The sequence below is a fragment of the Pygoscelis adeliae genome, unplaced genomic scaffold (assembly GCF_000699105.1).
Source record: "Pygoscelis adeliae isolate BGI_AS28 unplaced genomic scaffold, ASM69910v1 Scaffold411, whole genome shotgun sequence".
Lineage (NCBI taxonomy): Eukaryota > Metazoa > Chordata > Aves > Sphenisciformes > Spheniscidae > Pygoscelis > Pygoscelis adeliae.
Genome location: NW_008824111.1, coordinates 150,945 through 173,382, shown reverse-complemented (window position 1 = coordinate 173,382; position 22,438 = coordinate 150,945). Strand labels below are relative to the sequence as shown.

The following is a 22,438-nucleotide window of genomic DNA, read 5'->3' as shown; positions in this document are numbered from 1 at the left end:
TATAAAATAATAAAGTCTCAAAAATACATTTTAAAATTTAATCCAGTACACATATTTTAAATAATCAAACATCTTCAGCTATTGTTCTAGGCATGCACTGGGTAGAATATTACCAACATCATCACTTGAAAAAAAATATTTTTTTTTAACAGATCACCTCTTTCTCCTTTGTAAATAGTCCACACCTTTACAAACAATTCAGGTATGTAAGCAATCAAATGAATCTTAACTTTTTACTGGGCACTCTGGATCTCAGTAGCTAGTCAGGCAGAAGACCTGATCCTGTAAATCCTGTCCATGTGAATGTCCATTCTGAAGTACATTACTTCAGTAAGACTCAGTAGAAATATTTCCAACAGTTTGGTTCTCACTGTCTGAAAAATGACAGTACTCGTGGATTCCCATTTGATTTATTGAGTCAAGACTAAAACAACAGCATAAGGGTAATTCTTTAAAATTCAGATCCAACTCCACTGAAATCCGTAAGATAGAATTTCCATTAAGATATGAGCAAAGTTAAGTATTGTTTCTGGCATTTTCCTGGAATACAAACGTATTTGCTACTACCAATCTATAAACCTGAAAAACAAAGCTGGGTTAGACCCTAGCAAACTGTAAACATCACAAGAGACGTTAAGAGGGTTACTGACAGACACATTCCTGACACAAATATGCAAGGACACTGTTTATTCACTTACAGTGCATAGACGGATTTGTCTGGGGAAAACAGGTATTATCATGATAAGAAAACCTATATCCATGAGAGGCTGATATTTTGATATGACAAAGAAAACATAACATACCTCAAAAAACCATCATTTTTCTCAAAGAAAGCCCTCATGCTTGACTCCTAAATTTATTTAATAAGTTACACTCTCGTCACCTTAAGATTTATGATATGCTAATAAAAAACTAAGTAGTGTCTTCCTGTGCTGTCATTTGCATTTACAAAAACTTTCAGGTTGTTTTTTTTTAATCCAGATTCTATAACCTAAAGCATTATTAGTATCCAAAATGTCTTTTAAAATTTGGGGGTTTTCCTTATTCTTAACCTTTCTTATTTTCTTTTTGTTAACTAATACAATTGTCATAATGATAAAAAATTAAAGAATACCTTAAATGCAAAACCAAAAGCAAGCATCCCAACCATTAAGAAGTTAATTAGTTTGACACAGCCAGCATGTCCAACAGAGCTGAACTTCAAAATAACTTTTATTCCTTCTCCCTTGATGGCAAAAAAATTATATTGGGACTGATCTTTTTTTTAATTATGTAGATGATGCTCAGAAGCTAGACTGCTTGTACATTCCAGGCCAAATCATTCATCTAGCTTTATGCCCTGATATAAAATGGCAGAGAGTAATGATCATAACCACATGGAGAAAACAGATTAAAATTTATTAACATATAAAATAACAACAACATTTTATTTCACAAGCATTTTGCCTTTTTCCTTGTAAAATGAAATCTATTGACTGCAAAACTGCAAAGCCAGCTCACCATTGTACACAATGATTTTCTTCTGTGAGATCCACTGACTAGCAAACATGTCACGTTATAGCAACACTGAATGCTACTATTTATTGCTAGTGCATTTGTTAAGAGTGGGGAGAGAATTAGTATGTCCAAAGCTGCAAAGAAGAATATTCCTCACTGAAGTAAGGTATGTCACAACTGCATACCAAAAAGCAAAAAGGGAAAAACAAAGGTACAAAGCAGCTGTCTGGTTCTCCCTCTTCAAAACACAGAAAAATGTGTGTGTGTGTGTATATATATATATGTTGCAGGGCTAAATGCATCATTGTGAACTGTTTCAGCGATGCCCTACCAAAACCAATCCCAGACCAAGTGCATATTCACCACTGATACAATATACTTCACCCACAAAACAAGCAACATATGTAGAATGGAGCCTAAGGAAGTCCCAAAACTATAATTAAGCAATTTACCACTTCTAATATGTTACCCCCTCCAGAGTAATTATTTCATTTGGGGTTTGTCTCTTTGGTTATTCCGACAGTCTGATGACTAAGGTGCTATGAATATATGTTACTTTGTTAAAAATGGTGCCAAAACTTGTAATATTTTCTCTGCACAGCCTCTTTATTCCATTTGATAACACTATACAATGCACCCGAATTCTGAGAATATAAGTGGCCAGGTAATTGCCTTAAGGAGGACATGGCTCATACTGATTCATCTGGAACTAAAGTATAACATTGGCGTAAATCAGCTCCATTCTCTGTTTCAAAGCTATTACACCATTTTAAAAAATAACATTTCTTCTTCTGCTTTTGAATTTGGGAGTCTTTGTGCTTTTACTGTTAAAATTTGACAGACCAACATAAAAAGCTCAGCAATTAATACAGACCACTACAGAGGCACATAGGAGTAAAGTGTTTTGAATTAAGACTTCCTAAGGGGGGGGGGGGAATCATTCCTCGATTTTTGTTTAGACAGACTCAAAAGAAAAAAACAGAATTTTTTTCCATGTCTGTTATCATAAAGGCCACATTTTGGAAGAATACTTCATCCCCAAATCCCAAGGGATTCCTTTCTTTGCATGTCTGACTAACCTATTACCATCCTATAGAAAAAATCCTGTCTCACCTTTGCCCTTCTTGCCCTCACTATTCCAAAGCAGAAAATCTAGCAGATCTTATTCCCACTCTTTTCCTTTTCTCTATAGAAGAGCTAGATTTTCCCCTCTCTACTTCCCACTGAAAAAGAGCAGGGGCAAGACTTCAACTGCCTTAACTACTTGCCTTTATAATTGTTTAAACTCCTAAACTGTGTAACAACATAACCTACACCCTACGGCTTACCCTGTGACACAATTTCATTTTTACAGTGGTGCTACCTGATCTTATAACTGAAAAAAATATCCATTCTATAGTGACATAAATGGGAGTAGCTCAGCTTCCTTAGCATGTCTATTATAATATGGGATGAGAAGGAAAGTTTGAGTGGATGCCTCCTGGAAAGACAGGAAAATGTTGTCACCCTGGGACTGGACTGCCCCTGCTGCCAGGAAGGCTAACAGGGGACATTAAGACCTTCTCTTATGAAATAAGCTTGTGACAACTGAGTAAAATTTGTTGCTATTTGGACAAGATAATTTGGAGGATGGTAATACTCTCCAGTTAACTGGCCACACTGACTTTATCTTTTGGTAATAAAGGCCAGTATTCTGCTATACACCTCAGAGAATATTACCACAAGAAGTTAATATTGTCATCTCTTACTGAAGAATGCTTGGTCTTCTTTCTGCCATTCACCTGAAGCTGAGACTATGGCAAACTCCATGTCACAGTTCATACTCTACTCACCAGGAGAACTGAGGAGCACCCTCTGTGTTCTCTCTATGTTGATAAAAAGGACTGGAATCAAAATGACAAGCGCAAACAATGGACAAAAAAAAAAAATATCCAAACCAAACAATATTTTTAAAATCTCCAAAGAATTTGATTCCCACATCCCTAATTCTCCAGTTGAATGCAAAAATGCTGTAATGCCCAGAGTTACCAGCTAAGATAAATGAATTTCAGTATATTCAATGTTTTCATTACATTCCCAGCTCCTGTTACCAATGGATTACATAGCTATTTCAGTTTCACTCAAAGGAGCAAGCTTGCAGCCCACACAGATCTATAGGCTTCAAAAAACACAAGGCAATTCTATTACTGCGTTAAAAAAAAAATGCCACAAATTCAAATAATCCTTTTTTCTTCTTCTTTTTCCCCGCCTTTACATCTCATTATTTCAAATGTTTGAAGCATGGTTTAAGATTTCTTTATACTCAGATTATGACAGTGCTTCACTGTGACAACTATTTTGCCTCCAAATTCACCACAAAAAGATATTGCTGCCTTGAGAGAACCAACAACTCTGCCTGGTAGAAATAAAGCAAGTGTCACAGAAGTCACTGAAACATTTCTCACCTCAGACAAAAACGTGGGAGGAAGGGTTTACCTAACACACAGTCTGGGAAGTTTTCCAAAACCTTTGTTTAAGAAGTGTTTAGTCTGACACAGTTCCCTCCAAAGCCCTAGAAAGATGCTAGAAATATCCACAAGGATAATGCACGAATGAAAAAGACCTACTAAAATCCTGTTCCAAACTATGGTTCCTATCACTTTGTTTCAACACATATCTGCACTGCAGCCACCGAAACTCCAATACAGTGCATTGCACTGCTGTCTCTCTCAGCACATTCTTACTGGATGACACTTTATACAAACATGTGTGAAATCCATACCAGAAGACTCATCTGTCACGCATCTCTCTTGTACACCAAGGATTCTTCTGCATTTTCTTCTGATGTTCTTTTAAAAAAAATAATATTGCTGATGACAAGACACTAGATGAGAAGGATATTTGATCTGATTTAATATGGCAATTGCTTGCTCAGCTATTTTATTAATTGATACCATTAGCGATAACTGTAACCAGTAACTGGAAATAGTTTGTTGCCTGATACTTGCAACCAAGGAGGTGCAGTCCTGCTGCTGCTTCATCAGGTCCTTTCCAGCTGTTGTCCAGGTAAGCTGTTTTTTTTTTTTCTCCTTAAAAAAACCCAAACAAACAAACAAAAAAACCAAACAAAAAAACCCCACCAGCTCCTGACTCTGTCCAGTTATTCTCTGCATCCAACTGCTCCACAGCATGTCCAGCTCAGCCTGGCAGCAATCAGGATCAAACCTCCTCTGCTGCACTTCATGTTTCATTGCAATTTCCTTCTGAATCAAATCTTTCAACTGCAACTCCTGGCTCAACCTAGCAGTTCTCAGGATCAATCCAGCCATTATCATTCAATACATAAATCAAACTTGCCATGCTTTTGCAGTAACCTCTTCAGACCTCCAAATAACTCAGGTACACTTTGTATGATTTCTTGTTTTGATATACTAACTTCCCCTTATTATAAATTCAGATCAGAGCATTTCAATCCAGTCACAATCATGTTGTCCAGGCATATTGCTCCTGCATTATGGAAGCAAACAATGCGAGTGGAAGAAGTGGTTCCACCAACAGCCCAATTCCTAAATTTAGTTCTCCTGTCTCTTTTCAGTCACAGCTTTTTGAGGGTAAGCTGCGCTATCTCACAATGATTCTTCACACACACACCCCACTGTACACAGGGAATCCTGACCCAGGCAGTCACCAAGCTCCCCAGGGGAGTGCTGTATGGCTACTTTATTCACATATTCAAGAGGTAAAGAAATATGCTCTGTGGTCTTCCCCCTGGGGAAAACTAGTGGAAGCAGCAGGTCTAAAGAAGCATAAGAAATATTGCTCTGTCTTTAAATTAGTAACCATGAAACAGCCCCTTATGTTCTCTCTTCCCCAACACAGAATTGTGGTGTCAAGTCCAACCCAGTCCAAAGTGGATAGTTTTCCTTCAGAGATGTAGAGTTCTTTTCTCCTCATATTCAGTTTATGCTGCATATCCATTTACTTCCACAGAGTATTTACACTCCAAATCAAAACCAAAAACCCCCACATCACTGAGAAGTTACAAAATATCCTTCCTTATTTAAAGAACCCATTTCTAGTTGTCTCAGAAATTATTATTTTAACCTCTGCATGCCTTCAAGCAAACTGAAAGGGCAAAGTATAGAACTGAGCAGACAGGTTCAGAAGTGAGTGGGATAAAAATGAACAACAATGCATTATCCTGTCTCAGGGACCCGTTTGTATCTTTTTAATGTTTATCACTATGATTTCTGCTTATTTTGTAATATATTATTATTTTACTTTTTTTTTCAAAGAAAGCAGAATTCCAAGGAAATAAACTTTCTACTTTAACAGTTCAAATAAAATGAAATGTAACTGTACACTAATTCAAAACCACACATGTAATCAGGTAAATTGAAATAATCTCTTCTCAAATCTTCATCTCTTTCAAAATGTTTAAATGTTAAAATCTTCACAATGTTAAAATGTTGATTCTGTATATGTAGCAAACAGACTAAAACAGAAAGACATGACAACAATCTGCCTGTTATCCAATGTGACAACTATGTTTCTCACTCAGAATAACCAGTCTCTCAGAAGAGTAATGTATATCACAGATTCTCTCAGTTTTCATTAGTACACTATCTCAATTTCTCCAGGGAAATTATCTTTGAACAACATATCACTCTGCCCTTGGAACCATCAAACTGACATTTGACAAAACTGTGGAAGGCTCGCAAGTTAAATTTAAAACTCCGTTAAACCTTGCCTTACACATCTCATTGAGCTCTAACCTCCCACGGAAACAATTAGGAAGGCCAACATCAGAGGCTGGTGGGAAAATTTCTAGCACTGGTCAGTATATTATACATGGAAAAAATATCCATCTCCTCTTTATCTGCAAGCAGAAAAGTTTGGGGAGTATATAACCTGCTGTAACCTAAATGAAAAAAAAAAGTTACTGTACTGATTCTTGTGCTCAGAACATTTTTTTATTGTATAGGTAGATGCACATGGGGGGGTAATGCCAATGTATTCGATTTTCTTGTTTGCCATCAGTATCAATAGTCTGTCATGTTTTAAAACAGATGCAGCATTTTTCTAATCATTCTAACCCCGTATAAATACAGATTAATAAAATGACAGCTAAGGACATATTGATTAGCAGAAATTAAATAAATTAATAGATCTGTTTCTTAAATTAAGTTTTGACCTTAATGATGATTCAAGCTGCGAAAACTTAACACTTCACCGAAATCCCACAATAAACTCTAATCATACGCTACAACTTATCTAGGACTCTAGGGATGAAAGTTGGCAGGGTTATGAGGACAGTTTGCTTCAGCACGGTCAGCTGTTTTTTTAGGTCAATAAAACATAACAGAAATTGCACCTCCAACTGCTGAACAAATGTTTCTGCATACCAATCATTGAATTCCAGTGAAATCAACCATAATGACAACCACATAGCATAATACCTTTCATTAAGCTCTCTCTGGCTAGAGAGATTTTCGATCAATGTTGAGTATATTGATAGAAATGCCAGAGTGGTCACATTCAGACAATAATTTCATCACAGCCAACTCCAGAGTAAATGCATTTAATTAATTTCTGGAAGGAAGGAAGGAAGATTTTGAAAATAAATTGTTTAAGTATTTTTATTACTCAGGTGTAATAACTACCCATTCAAGCACATTAAAATGTGCTTGTAGTAGATAGACAATAAAAAGACAGTGTTCATCTGATTCATTACTGCAATCAATAAGCCTCAAATTTACAAAACCAAACTTTTCCAGCTGGAAAGTAACTTGCAATTGTGATGTGCATTAAAGCACATCAGGAAAAAAAAAAAAACTCTTGTCAATCTTTTCATAATGAGCCATCTTTTGCCATATAGTTTGAAGGCATCCATGTCAGAAACTTCTCTGACACGTCTCAACTGTGAAATACGAACTCTGCTTGGTTTTGAGACTAAGATACCAAAACTCTCCCAAACTGGCAAGCTCTGCTTCTATATGAATAGAGAACAATGGTGTGCAAAAAGTATACATTGACATAAAAATTCTGAAAACTTCAGATCTGAACACATTATAAAGGCAGATTGGACATTTGCCATGATTCTAGTCGAATGTGCTGCATGGCAACCTGATGCCTGGAACCATATCTGCAAATGCAAAACTTTGGTAGCTGAAATCCACCTGGAAAGTCTTTGCAGTATACACCCTCCTTTATACTCCAGTCCGATTGATCTATGAAGAAGTAAACACTTTCTACCTTGATAACAATCGAAAACCAGGTCTGTTCCTGCCTAAAGCAAAGCTCCTTCGGTATAGGAAACAAAACTTTGTGCAAGTTTCATTCATCAGTTTCAGAAACTGAAAAAGAAGAGATGAGCTTAAGAGTATAGAACTGTCTTAAATATCTCTCACAGAAAAAAAAAAAAGCCACACTCTGAAATGAATGGGGAAAGGAAGAAGGAGATGAACCTGTAGTCCAAACCACATAAAGTTATTAGTTTCTAAAATAACAAATAGATGTTTTAAGACTTTGCTAACTTTCACTTTACAGCCATTCATAAGCATGAGAAAGAAAAATTAACATCAAGGCCTACTAAGAGAAAAAAATGTTGACTAGATCAATTTTTACTTTTAACAAGCACCACGACATGTAATAATACTTGATAAGATGGTAAGATTACTCTAAAACGGTGCACAAACACTAGCTAAACTAATCTAAAATCTGGCAGAAAGAAAAACATGAATCTGACTAGATGATGCTATATATAAACACAGCATATAAAACATACACATACATACAGCTCCCTTGCAGTTATGTGCTGGTCCAGAATCTGGCCAGCACAAACAGCTAAAAGTTTCTGAAACAGAAGCTGAACCACTCCAACTCATGCTACTATGTTTGCAATAACAGTAAAAGAGGTGATGGTGAAGTATTAAGAATAAGTCTCTGATCTTAGGTATAAATATCTCTGTATACAATTGTTATTGTTCAATCCATTACCTACTGGGCTGGGTTGTCTACCAAAAAGTTATTCCCAATGTTGAACTCCCTAAACAAAGATAATAAAAGTAAAACTGAAAGAAGAAAAAACTCTTCACACAAAGCAACATATGACTTGAATATGTTGTTAATAAACATTTTTTTCTTACAGACTTTTGACAAAAGCATTCATTTACTGTAAAGTTTCTGATCTAGAAATGGAATGACCAAAAACTTCACAATAGGGACAAGCAGAATAAAAACAAAAACCAAAAAAAGACAAACAGAAGTTATTAATATGGAATCAAAATGGCCAAATAAATGAAGCATCAATGAAAACCTTCATTGTGGAAGAAGAAATTAAGTAGGAGAGGAGAAAATACTGACCTGGAAGTCAAGCTGGTTGGAGTAGGGATGAAAGCAGCAGTTTGGAGAAAAACAGATAGGGAGGAAGACAGCAAAAGAGAATAAAGGGAGGAACACATTAGTTCTTTAAAAATATAACAAGCAGATGTTCTATCAGCAGATTTTATTCAAAAAAAGAAACGTAAAGGGAAAGCAATAAGTAAAATAAAATTTCTTTAGCAGTATATCCCTGCTGTGCACTGAATAAAACAGAAATTTTAAAGTAAAACGGCATCTTGTCATTTGTGGACTGTGGAACACCATCCATATTTATAACCACCCAAATGCATACACACACTGAATGGAACAAATAAATTAGGTGGATATTGGTAGTGTTTGCTGCCACACAAATGTCTCATCATTTACCACAAAATCTTTTTTTGAACCAACATAGGTTTGGTGACCCACATTCATCAAGTCTTCCCATGAAAGCCAAAACAGCTGAACAATTTGGCAGCTTGTTCAAAGATATCATTTGGAAGGTCACAAAGCACCATACCTAATAATCAAAGACAGGGTTTTCCCCCCCCCCCTCAAGAAATACAGCCCCTTCTAATGCTGACAGCAATTTTTTTCTTCAGTCTGAAGAATAAGGTTATACTTCATCATTGAAAATACTCCAATGCTTGAAAACTTATTTGTTAAAAAATACCTAACATGCCCTTTCAATTAAGTAAGACAAAAAAAATCCCTGCCTGACACCCAGCTAGACTAATCCTTAAAGCTGGCACTGGTGCACTGTTTTTCATTCACTTATGAAAGGGAAATTTTTTTAAACCCACAAAAATACTTTTTTTGAACGCAATTATTCCATATGCTGATGTTTTGTCATTTATGCAATGAATTGTCAGTGCTTTGAGGACTTATTTTCATTCAGAATTCAAATCCAAACCAATTCAGAATTAATGAATTGTAGTCTGAACACCCCAAGAGCTTAAATGCACATCTATAGTGTTATGACCCAAAACTTACCACTGCATATGAGAAGTGGCTAACAAAAAACCAAACTTCTTGTTTAAAAACAAACTGGTTTTGTCTCATAGGTAGTACAGTATTTTTAAATGAACTTTCATATGGTTGTAAGCTTTGCTGAGAAGCTATACTCAATCAAGCAAATGACCGACCATCTAACATACCACTGGAGAAAAACAGATCTAAGATCTTGTAATCTACGCAGATCCAAGATTTTGCGATCTACACTATGTTCTCATCACTTTCTTTCTCTTCTCAGTCTAAATTTATTAATGGATAATTTATATCCATTGTATTATGTGCCAACACTCTTTTACTGAAATCACTTCTTTCACCGCAGTGCTTACCCCTTCACATATTTATAGAGAACAAGCATCCCTACCAAGCCTTTGTTTTGCCAGAGAAACAATCCACTGTTGTTTAGACTCCTCCTGTGACATGAGCACTTCATTCCTTTAATTATCCTACCAGCCCTCTCTGCACCTTTTTCCAGTTTTAATTCAATCTTCTCAAATATGACTCATGAGAAGTATACAGCAATGTTCCACATGGAGTCTTGCTAGCTCCTGATGACATTAATACCTTCCTATCCTTACTGCAGACATTTATTCTGACATATCAGGATTCACACCTCATTATTTAGATATCTGCTTCATTATTTAGATGGCTCATAACAACACTGCCATAAGCAAATTCACCCAATCTTTCTCTTCCTAAACTGTATCAAAGATTATCCTTAGCTTACAGCAGGCAGTCTTAATGGTCCTAACTTCACAATCGTGCATTTTGTACTATTGTATTTCACTTAATTTCATGATTCAAACTCCCTAGCATATTTCATAAATATACTTTTCATTCTAATACCATTAATAAAAGCATTAAACAATATACTCCTTCCATCCTGACAGTTCCGTTTCGGCTGCAGTTACCTCTCTTTGGCTAGGCTCTTCGCATTAAAATTTAAGCTGATCACTATCTTACCCAGTTTCATTTACGTTATCAAAAACAAACAAACAAACCAACCAACCAACTAACCACACACCACATTTCCTTCATCAAGAAAACCAAAGAAAAACATCAAGCTAAGTTTACTGAAAATATATTATGCTGGAATATATTGCGTTTAATTTTAACCTGTTCTCATTATAAAGAGATAAATCATGAAAGACGTAATAAAAGTTATCAAACAGCTTTAGTATAGGAGGAGGAATTGGTTCTCCTATGTAGTAATAAGAAGTTATAAAATACAAAATTTATATATATGGAGTAATTTAAGAAACAGACCAACATGTTTTTATATATGAGGAATAGCATGAATCATGAATCTTAAGTGATGCAATTCAGAAGTGTGATAGTTTTTGAGGCAAGAAAATCACGTTACAACCAAAAGAATTACCATTCATATGAAATCTTCTTCAGGATTATTAATAATGTTCATCTGCCAAATAGCATACACTTATAAATTTAATTGCCCATATCTTGAAGCAGATATTTCTAGCCTTGAGTATTTGACACTTTCTGTGACAAAACTTTCTGACATATAGTAGAACATTAGTATTCATCATCTTGTTTTAATTCTTGTTTGAGTTTGTAAATGATAACTTTATTACAAACATTTTTACTTTTCAAACTCATTTATACAAGTACACCTCATTACGCTGATGAATTTATATGTCAATATAATAAATATAGTGAAGATACCATAGCTTGCAATACTCCAGATTATAACTCTCTCAGAAATCTGTTTATAAATTTTGAGAACTTATGTTATTGCAATTATCTTGCAATGTAAAGGTGTTGGCATAGCAGTGAACATGGATCCCAGCAAGCTATTAACCAACAAATAAATTTCAAAAGAGCATTCATTTTCCTACAAAACCCCAGAGATGCCCTTGCATCTGAAGTTAGCAGAAATGTTGAAGATATACTGTTTCTGAGCAAGAAAAAAAAGAAGGAGAAAAAGTAAGGAGAGAAAATAGCAACCTAGAGCACATTATATGCATTACAAAACAGCAGGACAAGAAGGAAAGAACATTTTCAAATATGCTTCTGTTAAAGTTGCAGTCATTTTCACAATGCTTTATTCCCATAAAGTGGGTAAACTGAGCTTTGGCTCCACCTCTTCCCTCCAATAATGAGCCAATCAAGTAGTCATTACAAGCAGAAAAAGTAGTAGCACTTCATAAAATGTTACAGCAATTTACACTCTACCTAAACCCCTAGAAAGGGGAATTTCAACATCAAAGTTCCCTCTCTAGGGACACCAACAGGTGGCACAGTTATATACGGATTTAGATCTTTAGGCCAATATTTTTAGAAAATAAGGAAGAGGGAGAGAAAATAAATTAAATTTTAGAGAAACCTAAGGTGAGCCTGATTAGTTAGAGGGGTTAGATACCCACTCTCTAAAAATATTTCTCTACTACACCGTTATATTGCTGGCAGATTGCTAGCCTTACTGTACTAATCAACAAATGTGTGCCTGTGCTTATGCATGGTGGAAAGTAGCTTTAAGACTCCATTACCAAGTAAAGGCAGTAACTTCTGTTGATGAAATAAATAATAGATAATTTTTACATAAATCCTTTCTTTTTCTCCTAGTTTACAATAATTAACATATATACTGTGTGTACAGGAATTTGGAATTAATCTTGAAAGTTGTACATAAGTTAAATCAAGTGAGAAACTGCATTAAAATTAATAGAATTCACAAACAAGTCTTAGAGCATGATGATTCCCAGAAACTGTGAAATACTACTATCCTTAGCTGGTCATGCCACAGATATCCTACTGTAAGCATTACAGAAGCACTTAAAGGTTCATAGCAAAGCTTAACTACTTTATCACATTCAAAGTACAGTATATCCTCTTCAAAAAGTCTGTGCTTACTCAGTGGTACCAAATTATTTTCTGAAAAGTTATTTCAGGATCAGCACCCTCATCAATAACAACAGACTCTAAAATTGGCATCCCAAAATTTCACTGATAAAAGTGCATCGAATTTTCAAAAAAAAAAACTCATACAAAAATAGAAAATTCTGTCCATTACATAACCCACTACAGAGTTCTCAGACAACAAGAATAAGGTTGTATGCTGACAAGGCTGTAATAATATCTCTGCATCCCTTGGTTCCTTGTTTTTTTGTAATCTTTGTTTTGTAATCAATAATTCTCAATTTCATTCAAATAAATCTACTGATCTATATCAATTCTTTAGCTCTTTTTTATATAAAATATTTAAATCAAATTAACATTTACTAAAAATTTTAGATCACAAGCTTTACTACTTCATCGCGTTCATCTTTTGATCTTGTCATTTTAATATTCAACCATCCAACACGTACATGATTGCTACTTAATAAATGTCTTAAGATTATCCTCTTGAACAAAAGTTTAGCATGCCTACCATGCATCTAGCGTCACACAATAAGCCCAATGAAGATACCAGTTACTGTTTCCGTAAAACTGTACAGTCAGTTTCCACCAGCTTGGTCACACCTGGAGTCACTATATTACAAGCCTAGGTCTATAATTGCCCCTACAGTACAGGCACTGATGGGTGGAATAGGCAGCACTTTCTTGACCACACAAATTCACTAATCATGTTATCTTTTTCCAATATGCTGCTTTAGGATTTTGAAGAGTTTAGGCAGAACTCACAGTCATGGTGCACAAAGTGACCACGCTTCATTACGAGCTTCCTCCGGTATCTACTTTACACATTAAAATCCATGTAAACACTAGAGTATTCTAAATTCTTTCTGATGTGGTGAGAGACGTAACTGCTAATTAAAGTTGCCCTCATATAAACACTCAGTTCTATTTCGAGTACAAATCTTTTTTCACTTTAAATTTGAGGTCTCCGTTCTCATGACACTTCAATTGATAACTATTTACCGTTCATTATTATCAGTATTAAACCTTTGCCAAGTATCTGCAGAGAAAGATAAATTTTGGCAACAGATAACTGTGAAGGTTGATAAGTCATCATCAGTAAAAGATGCTCTACACATTTTCCTTTCCAAGCTGGCTGTTTTCCTCCCCCTAAAGTAACCAACATTTCTGGCAGATCTTCCCCTCTTTCATGGTAATTCTCCGTAATGGGACAGAGCAGTGCTATGTCTTGACTGGAACTATAGCAATGATCACAAAAATGAGATCTCTTAAACTTCTCTTTTGGAATCATGAAGCACTTTTCTTCTGACTTGATCATTAGAAAACAATTATATAAAATATTTAAAACCATAAAATTCCTTCTTTCATTTGTCTAAGAGTGGCTAAGTACAGGAAGGGAACAAAGAAATCAGATCCACATAAACTGCTTATCAATCAAATAAATTGCAGCATACCATATAGGAGAAGGTTCCAAGAATCATTTAATTACTAAGGGTGTGAGACAAATGGATCCCAAAACCCTCCTGCCTCCATTAAGGAAAGACTGTACAACCTTCCCAGAAATAAGACAAACACTGCCTGGTCAACATCAGAAAATACTCATTTGATGCTGACAAAGACTCCGGAAACACTGAGAAATAGTCACAACTGTTATTAAATATTCATGAGACTGGTTAGAAATACTTACCAATGCCTTTCAGGACCTCTGAGAACTAGTGATGCTGTTCACACTGAAGAAATGTGTGTGGGGACAGTTTTGATTTACTGGTTACTAGAAAGACAGGATTGTTCGCCAGCAAGGTTTTCTGGGAGGGTTGTTGTCACTGTAAATTGCATATGGCTTTTCCTATATGTGTTCCTTTTACGGAGACTACTAAAAAAGTGGAAATCTTAAATTGTTCCAAAGTCAGCAGACAGGAGATGCAGTTCTCGGGTAGCCATTTTTTTTTTTCATTTCTGATTCAATTTAACAAGACATAACAAATATTCTGTTAAAAAACATATTCCACTCTGAACTTCTCTGCTCTGCAATGAAGATCAAGTAAATAAAAATACCACTCAATGTAAGACAAATAATCCAAGAATTACCTTTCTAACTCAGCAATTTTCTTATCTTTGTCATTCTTCTCATTCTCTACTTCCTTGAGTATTTCTAGAAGTCTGTCAACCTCAGCCTGAGCTTTGCCACATTCTTCTCTATAATACGATGCCTCTTTGTCAAGCTGTTTCATTCTGTCTGCAAATTCTGGATTCATCCGTGCCTCCTCTTCAGCCTCATGAGCCTTCAGAATCAATATTTTAAAAAAAATAAGGATGACAATAATTTGTATAGCTTTAAGAGCTTTACTTCTTCAGCCTCAGAGTTCAAATATTCATTAAAAAGGATTATGGGTATTTCTGTCTGATGACAGTATTTTCTACAGAAGCTTTATAAAAAGGAATGAAAATATCTTCATAGTCTAAAAATTATAGTCAAATGCTATCATCCTGAAGGGGGAGGGGATTTATTAAGGGTTTTTACATATTAAAGTGACCATATTTTAAGGGTGTTTTTTAAATTAAAAAGATCACCTTGTAATTCATTTAATTCACATTAAGCTTTTAAAGCGTTTCAAATCTATAGGCAATTTCTTAATAAATCATATTCTCTCTCTTTCCCCATATATATACACACACTTTGTCCATGTATATATATATACACACACAGATACATATATACATATTGTAATCTGTATCACCAGATGTTTCAAATGCAGTTTGATATGAAGAATTTAAAAGGAAGAAATTGGTTTTCTGCAGTGCTGTTTTTAAAAGACAAACCAATAAACTAAAAGGTTGCTTTCAGCAGACATTTTACCCAATAATCCTTTCTCTCTCATCATTAATACTTAACCTGAAACATCAGAACAAGCCCATTGGTGAAAACGGCACAAACCTGGCAAACACATGCATGGATGGGTGGCAGTTTCACAGACAAGAAAGAACGCAATGAATACAACAACAGTGCAGAGCCCAATCTTACTCCCATCAAACCTAATGGCAAAAACCCAATTAACTTCAATGGGAGCATGATCTGGCATCAAGTGCTTTAAACTGTTGGCTGGAATAATCACAGACAGATGGAAACAACAATGCACTGCAATGCTTAGCCTACCCCTTGCTTCCCATTATTCCTAATTGGCATCTTGAAAGAGCAGGCAAGGAAAAAACAAGTAGTTTAAGGCAGTGCACATTAAACATAGAAAATTCAGATAACATTCTCTTAACATACAGGAATTTTACAGAAATTCAGGATATTTAGAACTGAAGGTCCTCCAACTATCTTATTACGCAGAGAAGATGTGGACTTACTTATCCTTCTTAATTTCAGGGAATAGACAACGCAAGCAAGCAATGAAAGAAATGCAGATCAAAATGAAACATGCGTTTTTTGGGAAGAATTAATATAAACTACAGATACTAGAAGGTTCATATTCTTTGCAATGGTTAAAATTTTCTGTAAAAATAAACAAGTCTGGGTTTAGTATAAATACAACAATTAAAAAATTGAAATTACTAGGGAAGAAACTTAGGGGGGTTGCATGTAACATATCATTTAAGCATGAGGATAATAAGAAAAAAGATAGTCGATTTTAAGTATTATTTATCCTACTGTGAGATTTTTATTCAGAAGAAATATTTGGTTACCAAAATAAGCCAAGGGAATGACACGAGAAGCCTACTAAACCTACTGGCCTTGTTCTTCAAATTCTCTATTTTGGATAATAATACATGCTCCAGCCCAGAATTCTATGCAGATACAGGACTTTCCTAACACAGAGCTCATTTCAAGGTAACATCCAAAGAGTATCTTGATATTACTGTTTGGGTGAGATGCTAGCAACAGATTCCTTTTCATCCTCATAAATCTTCCTGCTTTAATAATAAACTTTGATTTCTTTTATACTGGGTGTTAACTGTGTCAAGGAATTTACTTTCAACTAGCTTTGTAATTTTTGAAGTAAATATAATACTCAGACTCAGGACCAATTATGTGAATTATGTGAGAGACTGTGTACCAATTTCCAGCTGCAAACCACTTCAATTTTCCATCCATTAGACAATGTTTTATCTCTCCAAAATGAACACTAAGTGATCTTTTGCAAAGAATAAAAATAATTCCATAGGTTGGTAAAGGTAAATTCACTCTAGGAAAAAAAAAATACAACCCAACTCTCACCTTTAAGATACTAAGAAATCTATGCAAAGAGCACATTATTCCCTATTGCTCTTCAGATTTCTCCTCCTCTCCTAAGGGTAAATCCAGAATTTCACAGTTCCCCTCTAGAGACTATCACTCTCATATTCCTCCCTGTCACCTTTCTTCCGCTTCTGTTTATTTTAGTGTATAATTCACTTGTTTACCCACCTTGCTTCCATCATTTCATAAACAGGTGAAACACCCACCTTCCTGCCTCTAACCAGTCTTTTCTTCATTTTAGCATACAGGATCTCTCAGCTTCAGCCCAAACGTTTTTTCCTCCATGCACCTCTACCCTAGTTTTAACCCAGGACAAGAAGCAATGCGGAAGAGATAGAGAAGCCTGCCCTTTTTTTTGCTTTTCATTGCCACACTGGATTTTCCATGATGAAGATACATAATTGGACAAGAACATGATAGTGTCACCAATGCAAAGGTGCCAAATGTTCAACTATCATAGAATATTCCTGTCACACAGCAGCTCAGAAATGTACTGAACAAATTATCTACTGCACAGCTTCTAACTAAAACATCACCTGAAATAATAGATATAAATTATATTCTTCAGTTTAGCTCTATAATCTTTGCTCAATAGCACGCTAAGGAAATTAATGTTAAGTTGCAAAAGTATTTCCAGTTCTTGTGCTTTCCATGGTACTCATGCCATTCCATATTTGTGGCATGTGTTTTTGGAAAATTCTGTAGCACAAACTTCATTGTATTTCTCCATGGTTTTCAACATGAAGCAGAACCTACAAGGTATTATTAAATCCAATGTGATTGTATCCAACCTATACAGGGTTTTGAGGTGCAGCACAGTTGCATTAAGTTCAAAGACAAGTATAAGATTATTCTAATCTTTAAAAAAAAAAAAAAAAGATCCCAGTATTGCAAACCACCAATAAAGTTGGTTGCCTCTACTTTTACAAGCACTTCCTATAGAATATTTTTGGACTATTGGCAGGAATCAGATTTCTACAAGGGCACTGCCTTAATGAAGAAGGAAAGGAAAGTTAGTTAAAAAGAGAGAGCAAGAACATAGCATATTTTTTAAAAAGAGCTTTCTGCAGGTGGTACTCTAACTTGCAGTGAGTCCCTTGAAGGGAATCCTCATGTTGTAAACAAAGCTGCTGATACTACAAGAGAGCAAAACACAATCCATCTGACATTCCCAGGACAAAGGCACAGAATTACTTATAAGTGTCCTATTATATTTTATGGCTGAAAGATGTGTTTGGATTTGAACTAGGCACATTTTTTTAATTGTTACATACAGATCAGGGGTGATTTGGTGACAGATGAAACTTGACTTTCGAGGTCAAACAGTAGGCCCAAAGGAGAAGAAAGGCAGCTCAGCTGATATTGACCCTGTTCCCAGCCAGAGAGGGCAGATTTCTTTGGCTTTTTTGCAGGCTGTGAGACACAGGCTTGGATCACTTCTAACCAGAAGCTGCATGGTTATCACACGAATCAGAAAGTCTCTACTTATTACTGCTGTCCTCTCTTCTATCCTTTTCTTCATTTCTCTCCCCCTTTTTCTCGCTAAGTTTGCTGTTTTCTTGGGAAGACTACATTATCTGTTTTTATGGGGCTTTTATGGCTAAGAGAGACTGGTTCATGCATACCTTTCAGCAGCAAAGTAATTGCTCTCTTAATCTGTATCTGTAAATGATAATACTTGTGTGTGCAGATTAGGCTAGTTTCAAGCTAGCACACTTGGATTATGATGTTTTGTCTGTCAATCTTGCGACTGTTGTTTTATGTTATTTTTACAATTCAATAAAAATAGCATCACTCTACTATTAGAATTTCACTAATTCTTACAGTAATTATGTATCTGTTCTGATATTTTCTTAATAAGTACTACAAATACTTTAGAAGTAAAGTAACATTTCCTTATATAAACCACAAATTTCCTACAGAAACACCATAATAGTGTGGTACAGACATGCAACATGAATTATTTAGTCTATTAAAATTTTATGGTACAATCATGCATGCATTATTCTGCATAACAGAAATGGATGGATAGATATTGTATTTAATTTTTAAAGCTTCAGACACAAACATACACAGAAATCAACCAAGTACTTCATAAAAAAATAAATGGAACAGCAGAATTTACATGCAAGAAATTACTTTGTAAGATCCTTCAAATTTTATTACTTTCAATAATAAACTAAAAAAAAATTGCTGTCACCTTAATATTTTTGTAGTCTCCTTAAAATTCAAAGTTATTTTATTTAACTTCAGGGACTGCTCTAAGCAATTTAGAGTGGATTCTACAAGTACTTTAAAATTTAATCTGACATTGCTCTGATGGAACATTTGGAAAATTAAGTCTTTATGATTCAGAAAAAGGTTCACCAGAACTCCAAACTAAGTACATCATTATATTTTCATTACAGGACAAAAACAATCACCTAACTTCTTATAATCAATTTTGCACAAGAATTCATTGGGTATTTCAAAAAGTTCACCTTTCAAAACAAACATGAAGAAATGTGTGCCCAATTCTATTCACATCTTATTCACCCAGGTGAACACATTGTGAAATCATTTACAATAGAGTATGCAGGATTTGCACCCCCTCCATATCATCTCCACTTTGGCACCCAAATGTGTATGAGAATAAAACACTTCTATCCATTGCTGTATTTTAAAAACATTAGATTCAGCAATAAATTAAAGTCTTGGAGTTGATACCCATGTGACATAGTAGAAAAAAAACCACATTCCACCACAAAAAAGATGCTATATTACTGCATGGGCTAAAAGAGGTCTACTCAGAGATTGACAGTTATTTCTCTGACACATGTAAACAAAAGAGCATTAAAACTTCAGTATTTTAAGATTAGATTGCCATCTGGTTTTTTATAACACTATTGTTCTCAAACAACAAAAAAAAAAGTAAGGAAACATTCTGTTAAATAAAGCATCATAATGGTTTGCAGTACAAAAAAAATGTTTCCAGTAACTGCTATTATGCCATCTGATAGAACAAAGGTGAAATCTTGGCATTGTGGAATTCAAAGAATATGTTGCTGTTAACTTCAATCAAATCACAATTTCATTTCAAGACCTTAGGTGGTTTTGGGGGGAAGAAGAGGATCATTACTACTTACATTGTTAAAAGTAGACTGATATATATAAGTAGGAGAAGAAATAAGATGAGCAAGAAAAGTTTATTTAAGAAAACCTGTCTGATGGATATACTACAATTGCTGCCTTGTGCCAAAGGAAAAGGATCTTGTATCCATTATTTCGGAACTGCCGGCAGGCTGTCCTTTTGAAAATTAAGCACATAAAGGCAGAAAAAATAAAATTAAAAAAGGACTGACTGACTTTGGAATACCACACACAAATAGACTAGGTATTAACAAACGAATTCCATACAGCAGAATAACTGATATTGAAATAATGACTGGAAAGCGTTTTATGAAAATCAAGAGAAAAACTAACACATAAAAGACTCCAGTCTGAAAAGACATGCACAGTAGGAGTGCAAATGATATGAATAGAAACATAACTGCCACAAAGGTGATCCAAGATGATACAGGGTTTTATCATTCAAAGGGAAAAACTCTTTGACCAGCAGTGTGCTGCATGGTAAAAGTGATAATATCAGGTCTTATGCTGCTTACAATCAATTTATGACCGGATTCTAAAAACAGTTAACCGATAACTTTAAAAGTAAATACAGCACATTCTGTGGGACTCTCTTTTCCCATGCATACGTCATGACATGTCCATTACGTGGTTAGAAGCTACAAAACTTAGCACTAATAGACTCCAAAGCTGGAATCCTGGTCCACTAACATTAATGGGAAAATTCCCATTGACATCAGTGAAGGCCATACCTTCCCTAACTCATAGCACCACATGACTTAAGCTACAAAACCAGTTCTTCTATATATGCTATCCCAATTACATGGTAATTCCACCTATGATTGCTATGTAAACTATAGTTTGTAAATTGCTATTACAGTTACATCATTTTTTCTGTCCCGTGATGCTCACAGCACGTTAAACGTAACAGTCTCAGACACAAAATGAAAACTGTTCTCTGCAGAGAGAATGCTTACTGCTCTTCCTCAAATTGAAAAAGGAACACAGTCAAGTCAAAAGTGCAATTAAAGCAGACACTGGCAAGAATAACAATGCTAAACAAGCCAAAGTAATACTGTTTGGCTTTTTCAAACACTGCCCTTTGTGTTCATCTTTTTATATTTCAGCATCTTCTTTGATTAAATACAATGTTTCCATATTCTTAATATATATATGCAGAATGTATACAGTCTTTTATGAGTAAAACTGAGCTGAACTATTTTAATCGTACAGACGTTTGACAATAGTACCAGTCACTTCCTAGATATTACTATTCACATAATCAACTCAGTCACTTAAGATGAACTGAATAAATTTAAGTTTGAAGGATCAAATAAAGTACTGCAGAAGGAGGAATTAAAAAGCAAAGCAAAGCAAAAAAAAAAAGAACCAAAATCATCTGCATGCTTTTTCTAATGGAGAAGTTGAGGACCTAAAGGCTAGGATGTTTGTTTTCTCAGAAATACTGTATGTACCTATTTAATACATGTCATATTCTTAAAATGGCCTTGAAGTCCACAAAGTTCATTTATTTGGATATAATGAATATAGCATAGTGAGCATCAGAGGTATTCTGCAAAGCTCCACAGAGGAAGAGCACAACACAGTAAGGTAATGGATCCTCATGCTTTCATATGTTACAGCGGGCATTTTAAAAAAGAACTTACTGGATTGTACATCTGATTGAACAACTGTTCAGCTTGCTACATTGCAAAGTTGGAAGGGAGTGAAGCATAGACAGGAAAAGAAGGAAAGATCCAGGAAAACAGCATTAGCTCAACAAAACCAGTGCATTTGCACAGAAGAACTTGTCATAAGAAAGTAGAAATTTAAGATTCTAAACATTCCTTGGTGAAAGTGAGAGGCACTGGGGAAACATAAATGTTGACTTTGGCTCCTAAAAAAGAATAGCTGGAGTAAGAAATTTAAGGTTTGTGTTACTTTCCCTTTCTCAAGTTAAATAACCCATGAAATAAAGAAAGGTGTCCACTTTTGATGATACATTAAGTGCTGGTCTTATGCAATGAATCACGAGAAGTGCTTTTGGCTGAGGCTGCAATTTATCACCAAAGCTTCAAAGATGGTAATAATAAAAGATTAATTAAATTGTATCATTAAATTTATTACTTTCCTTTTGTTTAACACAAGACTGAATTTTCTATGCAGACTGAATTTTCTATGCAGAATGACTTTCAAACAGTACAGCTTGGCAAAAAGTACTTTAGCAACTGCAAATATGTCAGTAAGAAGTAAATTTAAGATAATGAAAAACAACAACAGGAGGAAATTCTAGAGTGGATAATAGGTTTTTATATATATATATGCACACATATATATATAAAACACTTAGCTACCTACTAGGTA

General features: G+C 35.0%; 1 protein-coding gene across 1 annotated transcript in view; it reads right to left on the bottom strand.

Annotated features, from left to right (window-relative positions):
* The window catches only part of LOC103925497 (ERC protein 2), a 280,258-nt gene that overhangs the window by 152,318 nt on the left and 105,502 nt on the right, over positions 1–22,438 (bottom strand). The window contains exons 8-10 of the mRNA XM_009334228.1: positions 21,742–21,777; positions 14,815–15,008; positions 8,842–8,853 (exon numbers count right to left, since the gene is read on the bottom strand). Coding sequence (XP_009332503.1) covers positions 8,842–8,853; positions 14,815–15,008; positions 21,742–21,777 — 242 coding nt within the window. The remainder of the gene's footprint in view (positions 1–8,841; positions 8,854–14,814; positions 15,009–21,741; positions 21,778–22,438) is intronic.